Below are 27,718 nucleotides of genomic sequence, written 5' to 3' on the forward strand. Positions count from 1 at the left end.
CAGGGGCATCAAGGTGAAAGAAACTCTGCCCATTTTTTTCGCCTTCCGTCGGGGATCGAACCCGACCCGTAGAACTACGAACCCCGAGCGCTGTCCACTCAGCCGTCAGGGCCCCACTATCACCACCAACAACAAACAACAGGCTGAGTCAACGCTTGAGGGAGGGGTTGGCTGCCTTGCAAGTACAGGTGGAAGAAATAGCTCAAACTACAACAGTTACAGCCCCGCTCCTGTGCCGGGTAAGCCCACTACGGGCTCACCATAGCCCGTGCTACTTGCAACTTTATGTTCCTAGTAGCTGAATCTAAAACAACAACACAAACTATACAGACGGTACGCCAGGTCTCGTCACAAAGGATATAACGACCTGCCCTCAGCCGTGTCACAACTGTGGGCGGGGAAGCTAGAGGAAATTGTGACGTCGGAGGCGACAACGAGAATGGAGTGAAAATGGAGAACGGTGGTGATGACCGAGCCACTTATGACACCTGTGATTTTAAAACAAGGAATAACAGAAAATGGATGGCAACCCGCCATAACAAATACCGCACTGAAACATGAAATGAGCAAATCCAACTCAGGTTCAAGTTCAAGTAAGTTTATAGTGATAATAAAATATTCTGTAACGTATGTTTACGTGTACACATTTGGGTGACAAGACTTGATTAAGAGTTTAGTGTTTTTTTCATGTTTATTTTATAGTCTTCGTTACAATAGTTGGTTGTTGAAAAATGTAGTGAAGTGTTGTGTTACCTGAGACGAGAGCAGAGAGCTTAACCATCGCTGAACAATACCACAGTATTCCTTTATCTTCATAAATTTGCCTTGCATTTATCTTCGCTGGTGATAGTGACACCGCCTTCATGTTATCGCAATAGTTCTCTCAGCTTCAAGAAAAAATTACTGATATCGTAAATGGTATTTTATTTACCAGTCATAATATCTATCGATTGTTTTAGTGTTGTTTGTCAAGGGCCCCTTTATAGTCCCAGAGGGACCCCCAGAAGCGACTTTATTCCACATTACTTCAAAATTTTGCTCTTGTAACTAACCTTATAAGAGCAAGTAGATGATGAATAACATTAAATAGATGAAGAACAACATTAAGTACAGGTTCTAGACATGTTCATGTGATGGCTAGTTTAGGTATGACTGAACTAATGTTGTATACAAGGCTATATACACTTATTCGCGGGACCTGTCACTGCATCACACTATCTCTGTTATCACCTGCTCCAAAGGAATGATTATGATTGAAAAAATGCTGAGCTTATATTACACTGGGGAAAACACACGTTCATGGTACAAGTTCACTTGACCAGCTCTAATCTTTTATTTGTGGACATGAACTTTGAACTTGAAGGATGATACGATTTCAGTCAATATATATTTAATTCAAAGTTATGCAATACCAGTAATCTTAGTTTAATATCCAAAGTTTGCTTACTGTAGGTAGTGCATGCCTATGACTGTGAAGTTGCAACCATTGCCCACTGGTGGGTGTGGAGATGCATGATTGATTGATAAAGATTAACCCACCCAAAAGGTGGCACGGGCATGAATAGCCCATAATTTCAAGAGTAGTTAATTTCTCTTTCTCTCTCTCTCTCTCTCTCTCTCTCTCTCTCTCTCTCTCTCTCTCTCTCTCTCTCTCTCTCTCTCTCTCTCTCTCTCTCTCTCTCTCTCTCTCTCTCTCTCTCTCTCTCTCTCTCTCTATATATATATATATATATATATATATATATATATATATATCATGAAAGCGAGAGTATGTTGCAAGGCCCTTGGAACAATTAAGGCGGCAACATTAACATGTTGATAACAATGCTCCTGTGAAGATAATAACAGGAATGTAAACAAATGATAACATTTAGAAAAACACTAACTGGCAACATCACCGAGTATCGTACTCACCTAGTTGTGCTTGCGGGGGTTGAGCTTTGGCTCTTTGGTCCCGCCTCTCAACCGTGTACTCACCTAATTGTATATCACTTTATTTGTATATATATATATATACATAGACACACACACAGAGACAGACAGACAGACAGACACTGACTGACTCATGGCGTCAGTGCCACGACGGTGGTAAGAACGCAGACTTGTTGATTCGTACATAACCGTTCCGGTACACACACAAAAACCAGTTCGCTCACTAATAATTTCGTTTACATGAACCTTTTCCTATATACTTATGCGCTGGCTTGTGTTCGTTGCTGTTCTTGTCTTCCAAAACAATAAAATAACCTCAATACATATTATTGTATACAATTATAACTAGCACAGTAAATGTAATAGGAGTCTACCCAAAAACTAGCCACAGTCAAGTGTTTTGTGCGTTCGACCATGTTTGTGGGCCTTCAGATGTGCAAAGTTAACGCTGGCGGACGTCGTTGTGTATGTGTATGTATATATTTATACGTATATATATATATGTACACGTGTGTAGATGTGTATACAACATTGATAATTTTGTAACTAGCGTCAAAATTGTTATTTGCTTAGCTAAACGAACTAGAGGGTTCAGTTCCTGAACCGATTATGTGCCTCTGTAATCCTTTACACCACCGCCCACGGGATGGGTATGGGGTGCATAATAAAGAAAGAAATTGAATTGGGCGTCGTTGTTATGAAGCCCGGACTATGTCCATCACATCATTCAACTTCATTTAATAACTATATGCCTATTCAGTAGAAGATTTTAATTTGTTAATATCATTATATTGTGGTTTTAATACTGAACAATGATATTTACGAAGCGTACTAATTTCGAAATGGTAAAAATATGCGTGATGTACTTATGTCATTATTTCTTTTATCTACACTGTGTAGTCCTTCATACACAATAGGGTAGCATCATATTATACATAAGCGTATACACATAAGCTTGTTAAAAAAACGACATTGTTTGAGAGGAGTCTTGTAGAACCTGGTAAGAGTAATTAAAAAATAATGTTCCTATGATTCAGTGCTTAGCTCTTGTGAAAATCGTGAAGTTGTTGTTTAGTCAGAGTTGATTTATTTTTTGTATTAAGGCAGGTATTTTCTCCCCCTGATTCCATATATGGCTAACAATCCTGTGAGATGGGAATATTCGATGAACTTATAGATATTTTTTTATCTACACTGTAATCTTTCATATAGAATTGGGTAGCAGCACATTACTGTGTATACCTAAGCTTGTTAATAATAAAAAATGTACCAAGTCTTATTGTCTTATAGTCTTCCGTGTCCATAAAAACGGAAAGTTTCTGTGCGTAATGGAATCAAAATCTTATTAAGTTTCCCCCTCAAAATGTCGTCATTTCGTACCCTAACATTTCGCCTATAAATTAAGACTAAAAATTGAGTAAAATATATGTATATAATTCCTTCCAGAGTTCCTGCCCGCCATCTGAGGAGCTGGAGGAACTCGACAACCTATGACAACCATCTTTGTAACCCATATGTAACTCCTTTTTTGTAACAAAGTTCAAATAAAGTAAATATATATGTGTACATACAAAAGAATGGGGGTGGTAGGAGAAGATAATATATATATATATTGTATTATAATAATTATGAATAAAATATTTTTAAATCTATATATATAAATGTTTTTAACAGTGGCAGTACACAAGAGCCATGAAGGCAGCTGAGGACTGGACAAGTTAGTCAATGTTAGGAGAGGTTGGAGTGATAGTGATATAAAGATTCCTTGTGATTCCTTGCCCGAAACGCTATGCGTACTAGTGGCTTTAGGTATTATATGTACTACCTCTATCTTTAAATCTAACAGAATGTTTGTACTGTAACTCTGCAACAATGTATGTACTTTTCCTAAATAAATTATTATTATTATTATTATTATTGTTATTAAGAACCATCTGACGCCTCAAGCCGCCCGTCTTCAAAAACATGGCAGTGGGAGGCGTCCCCGCACCCGCTCTCATATTCCCCGCCATAGCCTGCTAGTGCTCGCCCTTATCGTCATGTCCAACGACTTGGAGGAAGCCATAAGCTTCCTGGTCAAGAGTAAGTGGCGGCTTGTGCCTGTCTCCGTCAATCTCGGCCAGGAAGAGGCAGTGTTGTGGTGGCGGGGCCTCCACCTAATTGCACAATGACCTCTCTCATAAAACTTTATACCTGTACTTCGATTGTTATGGATTTATATAATCATTTTGTGGCTTTAAATCCGGGTTGAAGTAGTCTTGGGTGAGGGGGGCTCCTGTTAGGAGGAGTCGCCCCGTCCAGCCTACTCGCTCTTGGCCTGGTTTTAGGCTATTTACATGAGGGTTATATTTCATAACGATAATGATGCTTAATAATTTATATAAAGAACATTTAAAACATGAGAGTAGAGCATTCTCAGGTATATATGCAGTGTATCTGAAACTTCCCATATGTGAAGTGGTTCAGCCAAGGTTTGGAGCGAATTGGAAAATGGGTGAATTGTCACGATTATTATTTCTGAATATAAAAACAATTTTGTTCAAATAAAATTCTTGGTACTTTTGTGGCCTGTACATAGGCTTATTGAACTGTAAATCTCTGGTGCATTACATTTAATGTAAACATTTGGATAACTGTATCCAAGCATGGAGACCTCGTCTTCAGAAGGACACAGTTTCTACCAGTTGATTGACAGTTGAGAGGCAGGACCAAAGAGCCAAAGCTCAACCCACACAAGCACAACAAGGTTACTACAATTGCTCTGGAGAAAGTGCAACACCAGGCAAGAAAAGTCATTCCAGAGCTAGGTCATCTCTTGTATAAGGAGCGCTTGAAGGCTCACAGGGCTAACAACACCACATATCAGACATGACAGGGTGCATCTCGATGTATCTTTTAAAATACTGAACAAGTTAGAGGATGTTGATCCGGGCAATTTCTTCAGGTCAGATGTAACATGAACAAGGAGCAACGGTTTGTTTTAAATTCAACAAGCCACAATGTGGGACTGAGAATAGGAGAGGCTATTTCACCCACAGGGTTATAAACCCCATAGAACCGCCTACCTACCAAAGCTGTAAATACCAAGACTGTGTTAAGTTTTAAAATCTACCTGGAAAAGATAAAGGCAAATGGGGGACCTTTGATAAGCCGCAGGCTTCCTGTCCACATCGAGGCGACTAGGGTTAGTGTCCCTCAGGTAAATCAGGTTATTGAGACCCCCCCCCCCCCCTTCCTCCATACACCAACAACTGACCTTCCCCAAAATGCATCACAACAGTTGACCAAATCCTGGGTACAAGTTTACTGCTTGGTGAATAGAGGCATCAGGTGAATGGAAATGTGCCTAACGGTTTCTGTCCTGCCCAAGAATTGAGCCGAGTTCCTCGGGTGTAAGCTGAGAATGTAGACCACTGGTTCAGGATCCATTTTACAGATGGTGGTCTTGAACTGATCTCACGGTACATTTGGTTTCGTTCTCGTCTAACAGTTGGGAATCCTGGGTTTGATTTCCAGGTGGGACATAAGTGATTGGCACATTTCCTTTCACCTAATATAATTGTTCACATAGCAGTAAATAGGTACCCGGGTGCTAGGCAACTGTTGTGGGGTTACATCCTGGGGAAGGTCAGTAGTTTGATCTTGGGTGAGGGGGGGGGACTTATATATACATACTTATATATACATACTTATATATACATATATACTTATGTACTTAATATACTTGTATATACTGTACATACTTATATATATGTATATACATACTTAAATATGTATATACACAGACTTCCTATCCCCAACAATGGTTTTATATTAACTTAGTGATTGCTGAATGAAATGTGTATTGTTCACTGTCCAAGTTTTTTTTTTTTTTTTTTTAACATACATTCCATGAAACAAACTTTGGACTAAGGATATGCCCATTGTAGATTTTCAAACAACAGGAATAGATGATATAGACACTACTCATTAGCTGATGGGCAACCCCAGAACTAACTTACAAATAATGCCTCTGTGGTAACACTTTTTTTTTTGTTAATTCTTGTTCACTCATATTAATAAAGTATTACCTCTAGTTTTAAAGTAAAGCTAGCAGTTACTATGATTGAATCGGGATACTATACTGTACTATATTTTTCAGATGCAAGCAGCCGACCACGGGACATTAATAATGAGGAGATGAAGCGTCATGTTGCAGAGCTTCAAAAAGCATCAGTGAATGGCTTAAGCGCTAAGCAGATTGTGACTCTGGCTAATAATGTTGTTTTCACAAATGGCTATGGTATGAGTAAAAGCATGTTTTAATGATTAACCTTTCAGCTGTATAGAATTTGTGTTAGGCCTGTATTACTGAGCATTATGCCTACATGCATATAAATTACTATATTAGTATTAGGCCTATAGAAAATTCAGTACAGTATTGCAATATACTGTTTTTGCCTGTTTATAATTATTCAGGATTTTACTGTATTTTCTGGTTAGGATGATGTCCTTAACTTGCTTCATTCTAAATATTCCTTGGCGAAGGTTTAATAGTGATTTTGGAGCAACACTTTAATTGAGATGAATTATGTTTGACCAGATATTATGTTGAATATGTACAAAAAATGTTTGGTTAGGAATGCCAAGTGGGTATGTAGTATACACAACTGATGGATAAATAAGAGGACACACTTGATGGAATGAGGAAGTGGCAAAAGCAGCTGATACTGTAGTGAGAAAGTGGGTTCTGTGAATGCAAATTGAAGGAGAAAAATACAAGAAAAAGGGAGTATTAGTGAAGAGGTAATTAGTTAAGTATTAGTTAAGCAGATAAAATGAATGAATATGGACATACATTATCTTATATAATGACATTTCCCATGAATATAATTTTCTTTACAGATGTTTTTAAGCGTAGAAAATTACTTTACTCACTGCTGCCAGAGGGTCATGACTTTCCGTACAGAATCATTCCACTGGCTATCTCCTCGACAGCTGAAATTGTAAGTAATCAAGCTTGTAATAACAATTTCATGTAAACTTTCAGGAAAAACGTGGATAGAGTGATTGAGGTAGAGCATATTGTTATTTCACTAAATGGAATAGTTTATGTACTGAACTGTATATACAGTATAATGTATGATAAAGTCTGGTGGCCACAAGGCTTTATTTGATGGTGACTGGAAGTTTGCAGTACATGCACAATTTTCCTCAACCACTTTTGTGCACTTTAGTTGTGTAGCATTGTACATTTAAGGCTCCTGGTAGTACAGTCAGGTTTGTTCTCGGCTCACAATGGGGAATTCGGGGAATTTACAAAAAATTCTTAAATACAGTACTGTACAAATTTATAGCTTGAATTTTCTTAGGTGAAATGATGGTTGGCATTTGGCTGGAGCAGTTCTCCCTCATTTACAGTATCTCTGTAATTTATATTCTTTATAATCACCTGAAAGCCTTCTTTATTTTTATGTGGCACTGGAGCCTCCAGTGGAAAAGCACTAATGTGTGTTCAACTTATTTTGCCAATCTTGGAACTACATTCTGTTAATGTAATGTCACATGGATCCAGATTCTGCAATTTATATTTACAATTACATAAAAAAATCATGAATATTCTAACACCAAATTTATTTATTTATTTAGATACAAGAAAGTACATTGGGTTGTGAGAGAATATATATTTGTTTTTGAGTATTACATTATTGCAAAGCCACTCCCATGCATAGTATTTCGGACTGGTCCGTAATGTAACTGACCGTAAAAGTAAAAGTATTAATAGGTACATTCAAATGTTGGTGACCACTTTTGTTTGTAGGCAATAATTTCAGCTGAAATTGTAAACATTAAGTAGTTCTTGTCATTGTAGTTACTGTATTATATTCATTGTAAACTTTTAAATAAGAGGCTTCTTGGTTTCATGAAATGGTATTAAAATTGCTTGCAAAGAAACTAGTCGATAGATAGATCAGTATAATTATTATGTCCTGCAATAGTGTTATGAAGACCATATGCTGTGATTATGGTATCCATCACCAGCCTGTGAGCCCTGCATGGCAGCATGCTATCCTGTCATGGCTTGGGGCACTCCTGGAGTTTGGCATCATCACTCCCCACAACCCTTACGTCCACTTATGTTACACTGCAGTTTTTAACTTGGTCTCCCACCTGAACCTGGTATGTTATGCTTATGAACATGGTGCCATAGATATAAATGCTCAGTATGGTAATTAATGTTACTGTAGATATTTGATTTATTGATATAATGATGGTACAGTATATTGATATAATAATTATAAACCCGAAGGCTTTATTGTATTCGTGTAGCATGAAAATTGTTTCATTTGGCGAGTTACCATAATAAGGTATATTATTTCAGTGTGGCTTGGCTTGCAAGGTGCTGTATTACATAACCCTGCGTGAAGATGTTAATCGCCACCGCACACAGCTCTTAATGAGCCTTAAAACAAAGCCTGGATTTTTTGTGAATGTCTCCCAACTGCTGAGGTGAGCACTTTCTGTATATTTTGGGATATCTTGTAATAATGGCCAGCTTCATATCCCTGCCACGGCCACTAGAGACAGTGGCCCGCAGGTAAATGATTTTATGATGTGTCTCCTCTCTTGACTACTTCACAATTTACTTTTGATTTGACTCTTTTCAATTTCATTACTCATTTAAATTCAGTTTTTCTTCTGGATTTGTTGGGTTTCCAGATAAATATTATGTTTTCAGTTGATATTAGCTAAATTTGCATATAGAAAAAACATACACATGTACTGTACTATGGTTTTATGTTTGCTGTGGTCTTAATGCAGAACATAATGGACAAAATAATTGAAGAATAGATTGTGGTTTTCCCCTTGAGACTTGGAAGAAGCATGGTAAGAAGTTGACATCAGATACCTTGTTAATATCATTATAGATGATGAGTCAGTTGATCAACTAGACTGGTTGCTAAAATAATATAATATTAAAATATTATATATTAACACTTTCGCGCTCTCGGCGCTCAAAAAAAAACAATACCCCAGATGCTTTCGGCACTTCGCGCGCCTATGCGGTAAGACTGAAAAAGTGTACACTCTTTTGACTGTCCTGACAATAATTGAAGGCGCACGTATTTAAATTTGGTATCACTGTGTTCGCAATGAAATTGTCTATAAGAGCATACCTATAAAATGCCGCCCAAGCATAAGGAGTATCAACACCAAATAAAAAACTATGCAGATCACTCGCCGAGAGCGCCAAACAGCAACAAAATGTTTCCACTCTCTTAATGGTTGCGAAGCCTACAGTTGTCCTACATCGCTAATTTTGGTATCATTGGAATCACAATAAAATTCTCTACACGGACATATGTATATGAATGTTTAATATAGGTAATTGCCCACCCGCAAGAGTGTGTGAAGTGGAGAGTAGTTAGCCGCGAGCGCACTGGCGAAAACACAGGGGGGAAATCATGCTTGGAAAGTTTATACGTTTCCTGACCCTACTTTTCTATGTACGTATTTCTTTTTTATACCAATGTGTTCGCAATAAAATTTTCTATAAGATGAACTGTATAACATTTGTACAAAGCATGTGTAAGAGAAGCGCCAAATATAGAACCACGTTGCTCAGTATGCGTTCGCGGCAGAAACGAACGCATTGTTTTCGTTCGTTTGATGTTTGTCATGTTTATACTTGTTGAAACATTTTATAATTTGTATGACAGTGATCGCAGTAAAATTCCCTACACAGACATATACATAACACATACAAATATTTCCCACGTGTTGGATATATCAACGGCTAAAGGGAACCCACTGCCACACGCTCGCCACACCCCCAAACATACTTTGTGTATTTTTTTTTTTACTCATAGAAGTTTGTGATATAATATTCATTCTTGTACCAGAAAATTCGCAAATAAATTCTCTACAAAACAAAAGTATCCCCATCCATTTCGGTTAAAAAATGGAATTTATAGAAATATTTTTTCGATGGACGAGAAAACTAGGCAGTTATGCGGAATCGTAAGAAAAAACAGCGACGAGTTATCTCTAATCTAAAGCGCGAAAGTGTTAATATAAAATATTAATTGTTATATAAAAATGTGTCGCATTATCTCTTGCAGAATTTACCGCCTGTTCCGTCCAGATCTAGTGGTTGGGGAGCTGGCTTACAAGAGGGTTGTCCCAAGCACCCCCCAGAATATCAGAGCTGCTCTCTCGGCGGCTAGACTCCGGCTGCAAGAAACTTCGGAGAGTGTTACTTTTCAAAACTCTAACAGCGTTTGGCCAGCGTTTAGCCAAGCAGCAAAAGTAGGTATGGTTTGATTTAATGTACAGTAGGTAGTTGTTGGGCTGTAATGGTTATTAAATTAGATATTTTAATTTATGTGGAAAAATTAATCAATTTGTGATATATTGTACTGAGGTGGCCAGGCTAATGTTAGGTATTATGGTAGCCAGGTTAGTGTTAGGTAGTGTGGTGGTCAGGTTAGTACTGTATTAGATATACAGTAGCAGTCCCTGTGGTGTGGTGGTAAGACACTCGCCTGGTGTTTCGCGAGCGCTTTGTCCTGGGTTCGTATCCTGGCTAGGGAGGATTTACTGGGCGTCAATCCTTAACTGTAGCCTCTGTTTATCCAACAGTAAAATGGGTATCTTGTTAAACGATTTGGCGGGTCATATTCCGGGGAACATAGGATTAAGGACCTGCCTGAAACGCTGTGCATGCTGTGAAAGGCTGTACAAGAATGTAATAACAATTGTATATACTGTATAAATAAAAAAAATACACTACTGTACTATGGAGATGTATATAAATTTTGTGCTTAGTTTAATTTGATATAAAACAAAATTGAAAGATTTAGACAAATTGTAATTCATGTTAGATGGTTGACACCCGGAATCAATGCAAGGTAACTGGAGGGACCTGGTGGGGGGAGAGGGGGGTTGTCACCCCTCAGCTTGGGTCACATCTGGTAGGGTAAAAGGTAGGTGGTGTCAATGTTGAAGGCTTTCAATGTATAGGAGTGGAAACTCGATGCCTTGTATGTGACTACTGTACATCCATTTCTGATATGAATGGAGACAAACATAATAGGTAATATGTTTTATTGCATTCACTATTAGTTCCTTATTATTTGGAGGATTAAAATATGTTGAATTGCTGTACATTTTAATATATAAACTTAAGACTGGTCTGTTGTTGAAAAAAAATAATGCCAGTTTATATTTTGGATTGTTGTGCTAATTGAATACCTGCATGTATAATTATTTTTAGTTTACAGGAAATAATCACTGTTAAGTACTGTAATTAAAAGATATTTTTTATTTAGGTTAACCCTTATCAACGAAACACGGCCATCCCTCAACCCGACACTAACTACTATACGACTACAGTAGAAGAGAAAAAGGAGAAAGTCATATTTGTCACCCAGTATCGAAGGTTTGTAAAAATTACCAGATATCAACTCTTCATTCGAACTTCAAATTAGTGCTTATAAACTACTTGTGGTCCTGAGCATCCTTTTGCCGCCCAGTCTGCTAACTTCTTATAAATAAATCTTATCTCAGTGTTACCTCATTTCCTATTTTCAGGGAGTTTGAGTACATCAGCTGGAGGAAATACTAAGTGAGCAGTATTGTCTAAGGGAAGGTTAAACACACTAAAAAGAATACCCACCCATCAATCATATCAAAGACACTATATAGTATCATGTATCCTCAGCACTGTCACATTAAATGATAAACTAGAAGGACAGTTGACAATAAGGTGATGGACTACACCCAGAGGAGCACTAGCTAGGTTCATGCCATGCATGAAAGATGTAGACAAGAGACAAACAATCCATGATTTGCTAAATGAGCAGAGGAGTAGAAATGAGTATGCTGTGTTGCTTTGTAATTTGCAGGGAAGTATAGAAATGGTTCAGAAGTAATGTAGCAGCCAAGGCCAAAAGATCAATTCTCACTACTGCGCAGCCATATCTGGAAGAAGTTGGTCAGTGGCTGGGTAATCAATATAAAAAAGGTCGAGTGAACTATCAGTGATGAGAAAATTTAATAAAAATTATAAAAAAAAATTAATAATAAATATTACAAATTTAATTGGAAGTCATGCCAAACATGAAAGGGGATTCGGTGAGCAATTATGTAACATTACCTAATGCTAACCCCTCTTTCCAGGACATCTGACTTTACACCATAAAAGTAGCTAGAGGTTTCTCATTCTCGCTTACTACTGAAGACGGTCTCGGTTTAGGACTGAAATATTCACAATGTTTCCTTGTGTTTTCAAAATGATGGGTTATTATTTTAAATGAATGATTGCACTACATTCTCATGGAAATAGAAATATCAAGAGTGAGAAAACATTGGAATGTGGTGTCAGGAGAAAGTAGAGAAGCCTCCCCCTAATAGAACTTCTTTATTACTGAAGGGAATGGTTAGAGTAATGTATAAGCCACTGACAAGGGAAATAACACTTATTCAGGAAGCCTTCCAACAATATAGAAAATGTAATACATGATAACCAATTTTCAAGAAATGACAAGAGGTGCTAAATAATAGGACAGTGTTCTTGAGAGCTATTCTCTGCATGGTACTGAAGGAAACAGTCGGGCACAGAATAGTGGAACATCTGGACCAAATAGATTAGTTGGCGAAGCCAAACCTCATATGTTTCCACTGATTGTTGTCATTGAAATGACATTCTCATTTGCTGTTTTACAAGCAAGGTTGAATTTCTGGACAAATGAATTTTTTATTAAAATTTTAAAATTGAGAAAGTTTGTATTGAATAAACACTCTATTGTATTACAGTCTATTGTATTACACAGGCAAAAAATTATTTCAGATTTTCAGAACTTTTAGGTGGAATGGAGGACAGTCGCTTGTGGCAATGGCCCAACAACCCAGCTTCACATTCAAGCAGCCCCATTATTATTCCACTCTTCCGACCCCATGAACCACATGTTTATGTGGGCCTTTCAAACTGGCTGGAATTTGCACTTAGAATGGGTAAGTTTGTCATAGTGTTTATGATTTTAACCTTAAGTTTCCCTTCAAATAGTAGTATTTTTCTTGGCCCCAAAATGTTATGAATTTCAATCATGTAACTATGAGTTCAGAATGAAATACAATTAGACTATGCTAAAGCAAATTCCTGCAAAATCTGCACATTCTAGTCCATCAATGGTTCTTTTATGCATTACATTTAAATATACAAGAATTTGTTAATTAAAGTCACAAAGCTGTGCCTAGGAATTGGATGAGAGGTGTCCATGTGCTATTAGTACTAGTTTTCATATGAATGCAGTGTATGCCGAAGAATTTTAGTGCTAAATATCACGTTGTTTCTTATGTAAATGCATTTGTAATATGGAAGATGTCACAGCAGTAATTGTGGTGCTGAAAGGAGGAAAAAGGAAGAAGAAATGTATTGCCATTGAACAGAAGAGCAGAAAGTGTGGGAGGAGGAATGTGTGTTGGTGCACTGGGGAAGCAACATGGTAGAAAGACAGTATCGGGGATTTACCACTGTCTATTTGACAGTATGGGGTTTACCACTGTCTATTTGACAGCATGGGGGGTTTACCTCTGTCTACCTGACAGCTGAGTGGTGAATGAAAATCTTATAAACATCCAAATTTTTGTCAACGTAATTGTTTTAAATTTAAATTTTTGGTATTGAAATGTTTATAAAGTTTTGCTCTGTTGTATACTACGAGAGAAGCAAATATTGCATAATAAATACATTTCTTGAGATTTGAATTTTCAATTGGGGCTGCATCTCTGCAGCTCCAATTAAAAGTAATCAGTGATCAGGTTGGTGATTGTATGGAGGACTTATGCTCTGTTGTCTCCTGTGTAGGTAAATGTTACTTTAACATAATATATTGCAACAAAATATTTTATATTTCTACTGACAAATACTAAAGTTTTAATGATGTGACGTAAAAGTGAAAGAATAGAGCAGTGGCTATTCTGGCAGGTGAAATGCCAGTCACATAAAATAAATAACAGTAAAATAAAGTAAATATGACTGCTTTTGACCTCTTTACTGTGTGAGAGCTGCAGGATAAATTCCAAAACAATGTAAAACTTAAATATTTAATATAACAAAATGACTTTAACAACAAATAAAACAATTCCCCTGTGATACTTGGCAAGAACACAAAACAAAATGCAAAAAGAAATATAAACATGTGACAGTTACGTTAATATCAGAATAAAAGTGCAAACATTTACTTTATACAAGAACTGTTCGAGTCTATCGACACCCAGGGGAGCGAGAGTAGATCTTGCAGCTTCTAGCAGGAAGAGTATTCCGAGGTCTGGCTGGTGGTGAGCTGCTTATATAGGCGACCAGGCCTAGTGTAGGTGGCGCTGATGTGCATGTAACTATTGCCGGCAGTCTTTAACTAGCGGTTCAGCTGGTCGACCGGCAAGTGGAGTTGGCCCCAGACAGTTGTCTCGGGTACTTGAGGGTGGAGAGGGGGGAAGGGGTGTCTGCTCCCAACACAGGCATCTGAGCACGTATTATAGTTGTTATTTTCTTATACTTGAGTATAAAGATATGTTGTTGAATAGGTGGTAAAGGAATAGGCAGGATCTCATACCTAAGCAAGAGATTTCTGTAACAATGATTAAAGGTTTTTATGCAAAATTGTTCATTATAGTGCAAAGAGATACTACACTAGAGTGGTTGTAGGGCTACCAAAAGCATTGGAGAAATACAAAAAATGGACCTGGCAGGGTGGGGGAAACTATAGAGAAGTTTAACACAGATAAAATGACCTCTGCATATTGCCTATGCTCTAGGCCTATTACCTATGGGCGCAAAAGAAGGTTTTTTAGTATGCTGATAAAATAACACCAAGTACAGTACTTCACACATTCTCATAGGTACAAATATTTAAAAAATTCTTTATTGCACATTACTATTACTCTAATGCCTTGAAAAGTTATTTAACATTGGTACCGAAAGTGTCTTGTTCACATGTTAGTGTTACTGTACTTTGCTCGTTTATTCAGATGAAAGTCAATAGCTTCTGTATGTTAACCATTTCAACAGAGGTGATAGAAGGTTTTGGTAACCCAAGTTTTGAGCGCCGGGAAAAGTTGCTGGACGTGGCCATCTCTCTAGTATGCAGTTGTGGACCTTCTGTTCCTGTTGTCAATCTCTTTGTAACAGAGTTAATGTTCAAGTGGGATGGAAAATCACACTTTGATAAGGTAATTTTCTTCTATTCACATTTTTCTATAAGACATTTTATTAATTTGTAGCAGTGTATATTGATGATCTTGCCACCTCTTTTCAGTCTGTGTTAGTCACAGACTAACTAACTATTTTGTAACTATCTTACTGAAATTCAGTCTTATTTGCAGTGATCATTGCATCACCACCACTCAGATTTACTTTTTTCATAAATCCATGTGTGGTTCTTGTGTTAATTATATGATTAATCAACACATTAATTAAAAGATGACTTGATAAGCATTAATTCATTTAACTTCTACTTGTCAGGTGATGGCACTATTAGAAGGAGTATCATTCTTCTCCCCTGAGTTTCTCTCGGAAACACTCCTGAAGGTAGTTACCAGAATATTGTGCATGGCTCCTTTGGTCACCTGGATCAAGGTTGTGGAGGCTGTGACCAATATGGTGTGCTCCTGGGCACTGATGGCTTACGAGGAAACCTTCAGGACACAAGGTACTGTAACAATCTCTCTGTTTTTTATGAAACTCTTCCACTTGATGCATTTTCAGCAAGCTCACTCAGTTCCATTGGCCATGATTATGTTAGAGTAGGTTACATTCTGCATCGTTTCAAACTGACATTATTAGTTACAGGCAGTGAACTTCTTATTTGAACTTGAACCTGGATAAATTTACAATATTTTTTATCCAAGTCATAATGATGTGAATATCTAGATTAAATTGTCTTGTTTCTCTTCTGTGGCAGATGAACATTCGTGGCCTGGACACTTTGCACCTGAAGCTTCTGTTGTTGGCCTGTGGTTCCTCACACTTAGGATGGAACGAATTTTCCTCAAGGCTTTGATAGATTTCAAGTGCCATCCAATGGTTGTACACCATATTTTGGACTACTATGTCAAGGTAAGTTGAATAGTGTGTTCTGGTATTTTGTAATACAGGTAGTCAATTCTGATTAAATTTAACATTATTTTGTAAATGTTATTTTTCCATATACATTATAAGGTTTACTGCATTCTTTTGTAGAATTTGAAAGAAGTCATGTTATTTAATGAGTATATGATGTAATGCTTTGTAACCCAAAAATTAAGTACATATTTCATTTCAGTTGAATATGTATGTTGATGTCCTAGAGCTTCCCATGGTGTTCTTCCCTCCAGCCACCTTGACTTTTGCTGTGGTGACCAAGGGTGACCTTATGACAACCCACCGTTTGGGACAGTTATTATCCAGGTATTTTGACTGATGACTTGCCCAGATACATACTATTTGGTTGCAGAATATGGATGGTTAATTTGTAAGTTTATGTTTGATAATACAGGTGTTTCACAGTTCAGAATGGAAATACTTTCTGCAGTAGCCTCTACATATGTTGATAAAATTCAATTTCTTGGCGACAGAAAGCCTGTGTATATACATGTATATACTTTAAGCTTATATCGAGGTACTCAAGGGTCGAACTGCTGACTTTCTCGAGGGTGCAACCCCACAACAGTTGTCTTGACTCCCAGGTACCTATTTACTGCTAGGTGGACAGAGTCATTAGGTAAAAGGAACCATGTCCAACCATTTCTGTTCTGTTTGGGATTCCCAATTGAGAGTCAAGAACAAACCCAATTGTACTATCAAGACCCTCCATACATCTTTATAGGCTTTTTGAACATCTTACTTAGGAAATACAGAACTGTAATGCTGAAATTTCATTAAACCCCAGATGACAAGGGTAGATACTCTTGTATAAAATGCATTGAATATTAGAGGAATAAATGAAGAATATGAGAAACTGGAGGTGGTGTAAGTTTTATGGATGCAAGGTTTGAATTGCTGCATTTGTGAAACAAAACTGAAAAGAGGTGATAATGAAGAACATATTATAAAAGCAGGAGTGAAAAAAATGTGAGGAGTAAGAATTGCATATTCCCGATAATGAATTAAGAGTGGTATGTAGCAGTGAATGACTTCACAGAGATTTTACAAAGCTTGTGCATAGAATTCAGGCTTGGAAGGTGTAAAGGTGGAGAATATTGCATATGCTTTGTAATGACCAAAGCAAGAATGAATGAATTGTTGGGTTTAAAGAATATGATCAGTTTTGATACTAAGGCGTTACAGATGAACTGTGATTTGAATGGTAAATTAGGCATCTTCGACTATCTACAGGTATTTCTTGTACTCATTCTCTAGAGACTACTGTAGCTCTCTTAGTAATTTTTATGTAATAAAACAAAATTTAGTTACATTTTGAAAGTGTTACTTATAAAAACTGTAGGATAAATTATATGTGACAGTGCTAAAGAAGTGCAGTAATGTTTTTAGTTTTGAATCTACAGTATTTCAACAAACAATAAAAAGAAATTAATAACTTGATTCATTAAGTAACTAAGAGTTTTAATTTTATAGAATGTGGGCAGCGATGCAGCGTTTGCGGGATACAAAAGCTAGGTGGCCAGAGGAGGCGATACGAAGGGAATGCTTAGGCTTTGCAGAGTGTGTCAACCAGTCGGTTATCTTCTTCTTTAAAGGTGTATATAATGCTAAGGTGAGGAGCAGGCTTGGTATTGCCTTTACAGTTCTGTACTATAGAATGCATCCTTTTATCCTCCTGGAAAGTCTTTATAAGAGTTTGTGTCCCGGTATTTATTCTTTGTTACATTCATTATGTTTCTGGCAATTTTAGCCAAAGTAGGTTGTTTAAGCACTCCATTTTCTTAATGACTCCCTTCTACTCCATTTTATTTTGTAATGGAATTTATATAACACAATATACTGTGTATAACTACAAAAGACCTGGAAGTCATACAATGGCATTAATCCCATCATACAGCTCCAATATTTTCTCGGATACCTCACATTTCTATGATTTAATTCTGTATACAGCTACTCAAATCATGACAAGAATGTTCATTTTGTGCTCTTCATTATTCCATCATTTGAACTCTTCATTAACCTATCATTTAATGCACACCATTTTCTTCATATTTCAGGCTCTAACAACAAAATGGGAAAAAGTATTGAGTCCTTTTTATCCATTCCACTTCCTGGAGGACATACTGGTAAAAGAAAATAGCTGCAGCTTTGCTACAATTACAGATGCACTAGCCTATCTTCCCTTCTCCACGAAGTACTTGGTGGAGAGTACAGGTGATTGGAGTAAACAAGAAGTAAGTTTTTAATAAAAATTGCCACAGTTTTTGCCTTCATGTTCTTATTTGTAAATCTCTCTAAAATTGTATGGATTTTGTCTGGTTTACTGCCACTCTTTCATTCATCTGTTAACTTCATCCATTATTCTATTAGCTTTCATTCTGTGGGCTATTATTCCATGGTCACATGTGTCAAATTTCTGTATACAATGTCTGCTTTTTGGTTTCCTTTTTTTTATATAATGCCTAATTGTTGGAGTGATTACATAATGGCAAATTATAAGATCCTCCTGGTCTAATATGTTGACTTGGATTGTCTCATTCTTTTCTATGTAACTGATAAATTGACATGGTAGCCCCCCTGTCAGGAAGGGGAGTGGCAAGAGCCAGACAAACCAAGTGCACCAAATTATGATAAAGTTTGGTTTATATAAACACTGCCACAGGAAGGAAGCTCTAGTATCTATGTTCACACCTAGATGCTTGAGCCGAGATATTCACCTTTGTTGTCATTAACCACTCACACGTGAATGTGGTCAGACTCCATTGGGTTAATTTTCCTCGAAGGTCAGTGATTACATTAGGATGGGCAAATTCTGGGAGACTTTCAAATTGATATAAAAGAATTTTCAACTGTTAGCTCAGATTAAACGCATGGTTGCTTAATCAGAAACAAATACCTTATTTTGGCTTGGGCTACTGTATTATTATAAAGAATACATATATAAATTTTTATCCACAGAGAGAAGAGGTGCGTGACAGAATAATTGAAGAGTTACAGGAAGCTGAACTAACAGGAATTCAAGAGTGTGTGCAGGCCTTTAAGAAAAATTGATTTCCATGTACACTCCCTAACACATTTGACCTCAGTGATGACCTTTCCTCTGTGTGGGTTCCTATACATTCAACATAACTCTTTATTCATTTTTGAGACTTTTTGTAAAAAAAATTCTATTGCTTTTACATTTGTCTTTTCTCATCTTTATATTTTAACAATTGTGAGAATGCAGAAAGAACAGTTTCCTAAAGGATGAGTAAGCAGGACTGAAAAACATGGACTTCAGCTTGAACAGTTCTTCTGAACCCCTTGCATAAAATGCATTTTCTGTTATTTATTAATTATACCAAGATGATAGGCAGATATCTTGTTAGAAAGCCCTAATATTGTGGTTGAAGTACACATTATTAGTTTTAAAATTGTAATACATTTGCTAATATTCCATTACATGTATTTACATTTTTTAAAATTTCAGTACCTGTATATAGTAATAATTTAGGTAAACTTTAGTTATGCATTTTGATTAATCACATGTAAATATATCTTTACTGAAAGAAGTAGCTTTAAAAGACATAGGGAATAATCTCAAAGTTTGCTGAACTATTGTATGTAGACAATTTTACACAAAGATTTATTTTATTCCTTAAGTTGAACATCACAGTTAATGTTTTTTTTTATACTGGGATTTAGGCCTTGGGCAAGTATGAAATTACCAAAAGATGATGCCAAGCAAATGATGTATTATTGTACTGTACTATATAGGATTATGCAAGATTAAAAAGTTCCTAGATATATCTGGATGGTGTCCACAAGGTTAATCAAATTTCTTAAACTTAGTTAATCAAAGTGAATCTTGGTTTTTGGTTATCAGAATCTAATTTACCATGGATTCTGTTAAGGGTCTTGGGAAAGCAAGACTTGCAATTAGGACATTTAGCTGGAAGAATTAAGTCTGTTCATGGTACAATTTATTGGAAAGTAAATACATAAAAATATTTATCCAAGAACCAATTTATTAATACTGTACGATTAAATAGCGTTTAATTTTTTTTTCTTATTCCGTGTTATGAATATCAGCCTAAAGTACTGTTGAGGTATCGAACAAACAAGGCCATTAGCTTGCTGGTGTCCTCAACAGGATGCGTCTTTGTGTAGGAGATGAACTGCCGTCGGGCTCGTGTTATTTCTGCCAGTGTTACCTAAAAATAAAAAAAAAAAAAAAGGTCAAACATACATTAACTGCAATAAAGGTTAAGTTTACAATTTTATAGAGGTAACAAGCACTGCATTTTAAATTGCATCGGAGGTTGAGTACATCTGTTTAAAGGGAGCCTTTACAGTCAATGGAATTTTAAACGTGAACAGTACAGTGCAACCTCAAAAATCCAAACCAAATATTTTCCAAGTAATGATTGATTCAGCTTTATTTTTCTGCATGATTTGAATATTTTGGGAAGATTGGATGGGTGGGTCCTACAAATGATTACAACATTATGCGCATTTACACACACATTATTAAAGTTGATATATATTTGATAAGATATACAATAATGCCCTCATTTGCCACATTTTGATGAATTACATGTCATTCACAGTACTGTATACAGCATCAGATAAACGAGTACCTACCTGTACTGTATAATAAATATAATAATTCATTTTGTCAGGGACAGGAAGCCTGGGTTGATATACAGTACAGTACTTTAGGCAGGCGATGAGTCACAATAACGTGGCTGAAGTATGTTGACCAATATACACACTAGAAAATGAAGGGACGATGATGTTTCGGTCCATCCTGGACCGTTCTCAAGTCGATTGTGACTCAATCGACTTGAGAATGGTCCAGGACGGACCGAATCGTTGTCGTCCCTTCATTTTCTAGTGTGTGGATTGGTCAACACAGTACTTTAGGCTTTTATTGAAGTCCCTTAATGTTGTACTGACCTTCCCAAGACTTGCTTAACTCCCGGGTACCTATTTACTGCAAAGTGACCAGGGGCATTAGGTAAAAGGAAACGTGCCCAACTATTGTTGTTCCCCCGGGGAATTGATTCTAAGATGCCTGATTGTCTGTTGAGAATGAAGCGTAACTGTACAACAATACCCTTAATAAATTTATGGATTGTCTATAGTTCTTGGTATGCTAAGAATTTATATATGGGTTATTCAATTCATGCTGTTAAAATTAGAAATTAAAAAAACTATTTATTGTGGTGTACTACCCAAAATGCTATGTGAATTAGTGGCTTAGCAAGAATGTAAAATACCAATCTTGTGTAATCTCTCAAACCCAGTGTGCCTTCTTGTAAATAAAATTATTATATATCATTGACAGTCATTCCTCTACATCCCATTAACCAAAGATGTATAGTATATATTAAAATAAGAAAATACTGTGCATTGGTTAAAAATACTACAAATCTTTCAACTTTGGTGAATACTGGATTTCTTTTTTAACAAAAATTAATGAGCATACCTGAAAAAGGGTGACACTTATTGTTATCAAGGTCAGATAATAAATTATTATTATTATCCATTTAACATTTGTGGTTGCCCAATCTCGGCATATCATCATTCTGAATTTCTCGGTATCAATTTAAATAAAAAATACTCCAGATGGTGAAACAATTTTGCTAGTGTAAAGCTTCATTATTTCAGAATAAAAAAAAATAATGAAAGTACAGTATAGCATGTTTTAACTACTATTATCAATGTTTTCAAATTGTAAAGTGCATACTTTATACTACATGTGGGGCAGTATTAGTGATGTACTGTACCTTACGCCCAAAACACACCGATTCTCCAACTCCAGGAACCTTGATGGTGTCTCCAGGAACTAGTGTCTTTTGGGCTGACATAACACACCCTGCCACTTCCTGTTGAACGAAAAATATACTTACATCAAAAATGCTTCAAAATCCAATAAATTATAAAATGGTCAGGAAGACAGAGACTAGAGAGCTGTCTTAATTTACAGTTAAAAAAAGTTTTAAGGATATTCAAAGGATTAGAAATCAGAGGAGCATATGTACAGAAATCAGAGAGCAAAACATCAGTCAAATTTAAACTAAACATATCATGAAGTTATAGAAATTTGCACACCTTAGCATTCTACATTAATAGAGTCTGGTGCACTTCTCAATCAAAATCACTCCAAGTACAGCACAGATCAAAATTAAGATATTAGGTTCATTAAAACATTACAGATAAACTTCTAAATGTGCTGTATGGATGTACAAATCTGAATAAACTGTTGTTAAGTTCAATAACAAACATATTCAAGATTTTCATAGTGTTAAATTATGCATTAATGTTTACATTGTACTATAAACATGTACAGTATTCTGACTTATCAAACATTATAAATACAAGTACAGTAATGAAAGCTAACTACCAAGCCTTCTACAGATAAGTCGATTGACAATGTGTCCAATATGAACAATAGTATATATTCTTTATGTACATAATTAAATACTGAACTATGTTAACATTTTATGATGGCGGGTTGAACTTTGTGATGATAAATATCATAATTTGTGATTAAAAACTACAGTACATGGTTCCAGGGCTGTTTTAACAGTGTTGTAGGCCCTGGATAAATCAATGCACAGGGGGCCCCTACCCAGATGGTAGGGCTCTGCCCATCCATTGAAGTATTGGATTACTGTCAGGTAGCTATGCACAAATTATATATACAATGAATATAATTTGAAAAGGGATTTAAATCTCAGGCCTTTTCAGCGAGAGATTGAATAATTATCCACTCTACTGAGAAGTTTCTTGTGAACAATATGGCAGCAGGGTCCCCTAAAATTGGGCCCCTGGGCAACTGCCCAATGTGCCATACCATAATACAGCTCTGCATGGCTCATCCAGAAATGGCATAATTACGATATAACACCTAAATTATAAGCTAGTATTAGTACTTTTTTTTAAAGGTTGGGAGTGATCACAACTCTGCACCGGGAAGGTGGCAACTTCTCACTAGCTACTTTATATAAATGCTTCAAAATAAATTCTCGCATTTACTAAATGCAAAATGGTACAATATAGCATTGCATGTCTATTTAAAGGTTCACATACAAGCAAGAATGAAACAACTGCACATTTGCAAAAGTGGTACTTTACCTGTGTCGTACGATCAAGCTCAAAGAGAAAGTTTGTGGATGATAGCGGCTGAGTCTGTGTAGACTGGTTAGGTGGAGGTGGTTTGCACAAGTATAAAGCATTATAAATGGATTCACATGGAGGGGAGTCTTCTGGCAAAACGGTGAACATAGGAGAATCCCATCTGTTGAATGATTTGATTTGATTATTTGTACAGAAGAAAGAACACAAATTAATTTTGAATGCCTAAAGTATTGAATATGTGGTACAGGGAGATAAGATTTTTCCTTGTGATTATTCCCCTCATACTGTAAATCGGAAGGTATCAAAGGTATACTGTACTTGTAGATATTGTACAGTATACTAAATGCATTTGTTGTTTACTTGGTGTTAGGGAAAAACACAAACCAATATATATTTTAGTACTACTAGGTGATCTCATTTAAGTGTTTCTACCTTCTGATATATTTAATTTCTCAATAAGCAAAATAGGAACAAAATTATGTAGTATTTTTAGAACACAATAGTAAGCAGCATTTTGGGCTAGCTGACTTCCTCTCAAACATTTTTTGGTTGCACAAGATTATATGGCAGAAAATTTTAGTTACAAGTAATCAAGTTCACTTTTTTTAGGTAGTAATATTATACAGTAATGAATATGGAATTTACAAAATGAAGTTTAAAAATAGTATAGCATACCTAGTTATGAGTATATAATAACATGGCTCTGTGTGGATAATGTGTACAGTCTGGCCAGTAGTTTGACAGATGAATGTAAACACAGCCTCACAATTAGCTAGACGAACCTTGACAAACTATGCAAGGATTTTGTGTCTGCAAAATGTGGCAATAAATGAAATGTTGAACTACAGACATTTCTCATTTTTCCAGCTTATTCTGCCGGTGTACTGCAGCAATATAAATGTGTGTCGCGTTGTTCAATCTCCACTTACACTTACAATCCATCTTAAATTCTGTCAAATTTGTCATTAAGAGCATATTTCACATCTTACTTTATTATTGAGGATTTAAATTTTAAAACTGGCAATGTAAAATGAGAAGTGATGATAACAAATATTAATGCATAATTCTCTGAACAATAAAATATATGTAGGTCTGAAATTATTGTTCACGAATACTAGATTTATATATTAAGCTAAGGGAAACATTCTTATGAATGATCATATTTACATATTCTGCATGATATCATGAAATGTATACAGTAAGAGAGATTGAAGTGCTAATGCAGTACTATGTAACATCAAAACTACACGACTTCTTCCAGGGTTATATGTATTATATCGTGCATGTTCATATATTTATAACTTCTTCCAATGTAAAACATATCACTCGTGATCCACGCATTTATAATGTCTTCTGGTGTTATACACATTACTCATGTTGGTTTTTATAACTTATTCTGGTGTTATGCATATCAATTGTGCTTCACAAATGTACAGTACTATATTTATAGCTTCTTACAGTTATATACGTCATTCACGTTCCAAACTTTTAACCTGACCACATTAAAATAAATTTACAATTCATCAGCTGAATAAATTATACATTATAAAGCATCACTGAAAATGACATTAGACTTGCAGTATGCTTTGAATATTTGTATGCCAAATACACTGGAAGCCTCACCTGTTACTACTGTTTGGTGCCTCATATCTCATTACCAGTCCGTCAAATGCCTCTCGTGTATATTGCTCTGCTTCTGGTCTTGCAAGGTTCCATGTCCATGCCTGTTCAATAGGTGCCAAGCAATGAACCAAGCACTGTGTGGTTTTAATTTGCTTTGATGCACAATAAAGCTCATACCTGAAAAAGTTAAATATGGCATTGACTCATTTAACCATATTCAGCAGTATTTTTATATCTATAGTACAATAAAATATATGCCTAAAGAAAACACTGGTTTACTTGAGTTTTTAATAACATTTCAGCAAAGAATTATAACAGCTGCCAAAGAGTGACATTAATGACAACAACTGCAAGTATAGTAATGACTTTGTATCCCCCCTCCAAATGTCATTAACCCCGCAGACACGGACACTACAGTGTAACATTCTATTTTCAATCATTTACTCTTGTTACAAATCTAAAGAACAATACAGTATGCACATTGGTCTACCTGTAGCCTTTGATGTAATTCGCAGCATCCAAAATTATCACATCCTCTTTGTTCAACAACCGCAGGACGTCAGCCTTGAGAGCACAGCGGATGTCCTTCTCTCGTGTTGAATCACTAAAGATCTCATTCTTTTCCTATAATGGATTACTGAACATGTGAACATGTTTACTCAGGACTTTACTCAACCAGCAGGTCTATCTAGACTTTTAATTTTTGCACATTACAGACACAGAAAATAGAGCAATTTATTTTTATACAAAACATATCTTTGATATTAAAAAAATGGTCATACAAGCTATAAAACCAGCATTGAATGTAATGAAATGCTAGTTTCTGGGTGAGCCCCAGAGGCTCCCTGAAGCTATCCATACTGATATAATGTAGTGCTATATTAGTTGAGGTCATCAGTCGCAGAGTTCGTGTTGCCCAGGCAGCACAGAAATGGTTGGGCACATTTCCTTTCACCTCATGCCCCTATCCACCTAGCAGTAAATAGGTATCAAGGAGTTAGTCAGCTTGTTGTGGGGTTGCATCTTGGGCGGGGCCAGTAATTATACCTTGGGGGGGACCTCGGTATAAGATTAACATGTACTGTAAATATAACATGATTTCTTGTTCCCTGACACAATGCAAATTATTATTAAAAATTATTATAACACGTCCTCCTAATAGAACGTGGCATTTTGACATGTAATAAATAATAAATAAATAAATAAATTTTTATTCAGGTAAGGTACATACATACAAGGTAAGATACAAAAGTTGATGGATGTACTCTACTCAAGACCAAAAATTGTCGTACAGTACTAGAAAATTGTAACTATTAACGAAATTGACATATTGTCCCGTTTTCTGTTTTGGGTTCTCTGGTAGGTTAAGATAAGCGCACTTTAGTACGACAGTTTCTTGACGTTGGGGAACCTTAGGATGACGGGCTGTTGTAATACCTAGTCTGTAGTGAAAATAAATAAACTAATACATGATCTGAAGGAACCTATTACCCACTATGATATTCACCTTTTCGAGCAAATCACCTTCGCTCACTATAACGACAGTCTTGGTCTTCTCATTTTCCAAGTAACTCTTTATTTCGTGAGCTCGTGTGGTCTTGCCACTCGAAGGGAAACCCGAGAGCAGGAGGAGCGGCATTTTGCCAAGAGATGCTGTATCACCTCCGTCGAAAAAGATCCCAAAATGCAAGCCCAATACGTCACAATGACGTCACATTTCGTGCACTAGATATATAAAACACAAAAAACATCTCATATTTCCTCTAGGGTTAAGTCAGTTTATAATAGATTAGAATATGCTAGTTTAAGATAATTTAGGTTATGGTACGATAGGAAAAAAGAGAATTGGTTCAAGTGCATCAATGACGTCGATGATATAACTTTGGGGGAATATTGAACCCCCTTTTATGCCTCACCTCCCCTCCGTTCTCTAGGAAGCAAAACAACAACATTATTATCAAACTCTATTGATATATTACACAAGTATTCCCAGCAAATAATTCTGCTTTTATCTTTTAGATAAAATATATATTGGCTACAAGTCACATCATACACAAAACGATTCGCCAACGGATCTTGGAACCTACCTAACCCAACTTAACCTAGCTCAACCCAACCTTATCAAACTTAACCTAGCTCAACCCAACCTAACCCAACTTAACCTAGCTCAACCCAACCTAACCTAACTTAACCTAGCTCAACCCAACCTAACCTAACTTAACCTAGTTCAACCCAACCTTACCTAACTTAACCTAGCTGAACCCAACCTAACCCAACTTAACCTAGCTCAACCCAACCTAACCCAACTTAACCTAGCTCAATTCAACCTAACTTAACCTAGCTCAACCCAACCTTACCTAACTTAACCTAGCTCAACCCAACCTAACCTAACTTAACCTAGTTCAACCCAACCTTACCTAACTTAACCTAGCTGAACCCAACCTAACCCAACTTAACCTAGCTCAACCCAACCTAACCCAACTTAACCTAGCTCAACCCAACCTAACTTAACCTAGCTCAACCCAACCTTACCTAACTTAACCTAGCTCAACCCAACCTAACCCAACTTAACCTAGCTCAACCCAACCTAACCTAACTTAACCTAGCTCAACCCAACCTAACCCAACTTAACCTAGCTCAACCCAACCTTACCTAACTTAACCTAGCTCAACCCAACATAACCTAACTTAACCTAGCTCAACCCAACCTTACCTAATTTAACCTAGCTCAACCCAACCTAACCTAACTTAACCTAGCTCAATCCAACCTTACCTAACTTAACCTAGCTCAACCCAACCTTACCTAACTTAACCTAGCTCAACCCAACCTAACCCAGCTTAACCTAGCTCAACCCAACATGTGACATTGTAGTTAAATATGACATTATAACTAAATGTGACATTATAATTATATTGA

The 27,718-nt window shown here is 36.4% G+C and overlaps 2 protein-coding genes across 6 annotated transcripts; one reads left to right on the forward strand and one right to left on the reverse strand.

The window, feature by feature from the left end:
• The first annotated feature begins 420 nt into the window (after positions 1-420).
• On the forward strand, positions 421-20,273 carry LOC123770059 (centromere protein I). 4 transcript variants are annotated; one of them, XM_045761715.2, is made up of 15 exons: positions 421-593; positions 6,074-6,214; positions 6,817-6,917; positions 7,954-8,091; positions 8,294-8,421; positions 10,035-10,221; positions 11,244-11,353; positions 12,764-12,927; positions 14,984-15,144; positions 15,437-15,623; positions 15,876-16,030; positions 16,236-16,360; positions 17,528-17,666; positions 18,112-18,288; positions 19,013-19,591. In XM_045761715.2, exons 1-15 carry the CDS (start codon positions 467-469, stop codon positions 19,103-19,105), a joined length of 2,133 nt encoding a protein of 710 aa, XP_045617671.2. In that variant the 5' UTR covers positions 421-466; the 3' UTR covers positions 19,106-19,591. The 4 variants fall into 4 exon arrangements, with proteins under 4 accessions (XP_045617671.2, XP_045617672.2, XP_069157456.1 ...); XM_045761716.2 differs by lacking the exon at positions 421-593 and adding an exon at positions 3,872-4,014 and having other exon boundaries at positions 19,013-20,273; XM_069301355.1 differs by lacking the exon at positions 421-593 and adding an exon at positions 5,099-5,116 and having other exon boundaries at positions 19,013-19,245.
• On the reverse strand, positions 19,995-26,488 carry LOC123770061 (protein KTI12 homolog). 2 transcript variants are annotated; one of them, XM_069301356.1, is made up of 6 exons: positions 26,310-26,488; positions 25,293-25,426; positions 24,803-24,979; positions 23,177-23,339; positions 21,844-21,924; positions 19,995-20,247 (listed from the first exon to the last, which is right to left on the reverse strand). In XM_069301356.1, exons 1-6 carry the CDS (start codon positions 26,439-26,441, stop codon positions 20,122-20,124), a joined length of 813 nt encoding a protein of 270 aa, XP_069157457.1. In that variant the 5' UTR covers positions 26,442-26,488; the 3' UTR covers positions 19,995-20,121. The 2 variants fall into 2 exon arrangements, with proteins under 2 accessions (XP_069157457.1, XP_045617673.1); XM_045761717.2 differs by having other exon boundaries at positions 21,826-21,924; positions 26,310-26,486.
• Between the last annotated feature and the right edge of the window lie 1,230 nt (positions 26,489-27,718).

Source organism: Procambarus clarkii, chromosome 45 (assembly GCF_040958095.1).
Source record: "Procambarus clarkii isolate CNS0578487 chromosome 45, FALCON_Pclarkii_2.0, whole genome shotgun sequence".
Lineage (NCBI taxonomy): Eukaryota > Metazoa > Arthropoda > Malacostraca > Decapoda > Cambaridae > Procambarus > Procambarus clarkii.